General features: G+C 55.9%; 1 protein-coding gene across 1 annotated transcript in view; it reads left to right on the forward strand.

Moving 5' to 3' along the window:
• Window positions 1-2195: 2195 nt before the first annotated feature.
• The window catches only part of VOLCADRAFT_100524 (uncharacterized protein), a gene marked incomplete at both ends in the record, with an annotated part of 16478 nt that continues 16150 nt past the window's right edge, over window positions 2196-2523 (forward strand). The window contains 2 exons of the mRNA XM_002959080.1: window positions 2196-2208; window positions 2446-2466. Coding sequence (XP_002959126.1) covers window positions 2196-2208; window positions 2446-2466 — 34 coding nt within the window. The remainder of the gene's footprint in view (window positions 2209-2445; window positions 2467-2523) is intronic.

The following is a 2523-nucleotide window of genomic DNA, read 5'->3' on the forward strand; positions in this document are numbered from 1 at the left end:
CGCTGTCCTCCGTTAGGCGCGGTAAGTGTGCATTATGACGCAACGCACATATGTGCGTGTCGGCACGTTAGTGCTTGTCCGTCGCACGAGAACGTGCCAGCAAGTGTACGACATACGTTGTTTTGCATGACCTCGTTTTGTGTCGGTTTTCGTTTTTATTTACGTACATCCTTTACTACGACATAGCGACTCGCCGTTGTGACGGTGTCCACGCATACGTGTGCACGATGTCCGCGGAATCACGTCATGTTAACATGTGTACGACAACTTTGGTGTCGTTTCTTTTTATGCACGCGCAAACTATTTTATGTCAGTTCTCCTTGTACATGTTTTGTGTAGAACTGTTTATTTTAGATGTATGTATATTGCGTGTCAAAGCAAGTGCTTAACGGCCGCGATAATTAGTCTGTATTACCGGTGTTCATCTTGCTGCTTATTATTTCTCTTGCTTTTTCGACATAGCGAGTTTTCGCGATATCCGGCCCTGCTTCTGCACAACCGTCACGCATCGTCGCTGCGATGCGTTGCATATTTGCGTGTATCGTGGTTCCTGGTGCCGAGCATTTCCATGCCGCGCTTTTCCTGCGAGGTCTCCATCGCGCGCGCTAAGTGTGCGATGAGTTGGCGTCCGTATGTGTCGGCGCATCAGATGAGGTGCGATGCGATGCACTGCCCGCACAGTCTTGTGTCTGGATTATAAATACACGCCCTCCTGTCACTCCGTGTTATATGATTGCACCCACGCTATTCCGTCTGACCGTCTGACTGTCTGTCATTCCTTCCGGATTGCCACTGCCGTCTGTCTGCAGTCTCCTGTGCTGACACATACGGGGTCCCATCCGTCGCTCTTGCCGCTCGTCCGTCCGTTCGAAATGCCTATTGCCTGAAGCGGCTCTGGCGTGTATAGCAGGTACATATGTGATCGTGTTAGCGTGCCTCCATGCCTCTCCGACACCCTTCGGCACCTCTTCGCCGCCGGTCTCTATTTCCGCACGGCGGTCGTGTATCCGGTGTTGGCAGTTGTGATGCTCCACGTACGCTGCTATGGTGCCATGTATACCTATTCCCGTACCGCTGCCTTTGCCGTCTCCGGCCGTTTATGTGTTGCATATATCCCGTTCCTTTCGAACATGTTGTCGCCGCTGTCCACCCATCGCAGGTCCTGCGATGTATACTCTGCTTAGTCGACAGCGAGGGCCCTAATAACACACGGACGCGACGTACGAGCGCCCGCAGCAACACGTCACCACGACGGATGTCGTGCCAGTACACCGTCCTGCCGCCTATGCGGCGGTGCTAGCTGCTGCCGATCGCGTGCTATGCAGGCACCGCGGCTTCTGCCATTCACCATGCACTCGACAGGTATGCTCCCGGCCCGACTTCCGCCCCCTTTCAGTCCTCGTCGTGACCGTACTAGTACCCGCCCCCATGTCACTCCGTATTATATGATTGCACCCGCGCTATTCCGTCTGACCGTCTGACTGCCTGTCATCCCTTCCGGATTGCCGCTGCCGTGTGTCTGCACACACGTTTGCAGCCGTTCATATATTGTATATATCCCGTTCCTTTCTACCATGCATCTTACCGCTGTCCACCCATGGCAGGTCATGCGGTATGGGCTCTGCTTGGTCGGCAACGAGGGCCCTATTAACACACCGACGCGACGTACGAGCACCGCAGCAACACGTCGCCACGACGGATATCGTGCCAGTACACCGTCCTGCCGCCTACGCGGCGGTGCTGGCTCCAACCTCCGCCCCGTCTCGGTCCTCCTTCGCCCACGTTATCGTGACCGTACTAGTACCCGCCCCCCTGTCACTCCGTGTTGACTGTATGATTGCACCTGCGCTATTCCGTCTGACCATCTGACCGTCTGTCATCCCTTCCGGATTGCCGTTGCCGTGTGTCTGCAGTCCCCTGCACTAACACGCGTTTCCAGCCGTTTGTATATTGTATATATCCCGTTCCTTTCTAACATGTTGTCACCGCTGTCCACCCGTGGCAGGTCATGCAGTATGGGCTCCACTTAGTCGACAGCGAGGGCCCTATTAACACACGGACGCGACGTACGAACGCCGCAGCAACACGTCACCACGACGGATGTCGTGCCAGTACACCGTCCTGCCGCCTATGCGGCGGTGCTAGCTGCTGCCGATCGCGCGCTTATGCAGGCACCGCGGCTTCTGCCATTCACCATGCACTCGACAGGTATGCTCCCGGCCCGACTTCCGCCCCCTTTCGGTCCTCGTCGTGACCGTACTAGTACCCGCCCCCATGTCACTCCGTGTTATATGATTGCACCCACGCTATTCCGTCTGACCGTCTGACTGCCTGTCATCCCTTCCGGATTGCCGCTGCCGTGTGTCTGCAGTCCCCTTCGCTGACACATCCGGAACCACGGATCTTACCGTTCGTCCGTCCCTTCCGAATGCATCTTGCCTGCAGCGGCTCTAGTGTGTATGGCAGGTGTGTATGTGTTCACATGGGCCTAGCGGATACACTCTGTTTGGTCTACACGGAAGG

The sequence above is a fragment of the Volvox carteri genome, assembly GCF_000143455.1.
Source record: "Volvox carteri f. nagariensis unplaced genomic scaffold VOLCAscaffold_123, whole genome shotgun sequence".
NCBI lineage: Eukaryota > Viridiplantae > Chlorophyta > Chlorophyceae > Chlamydomonadales > Volvocaceae > Volvox > Volvox carteri.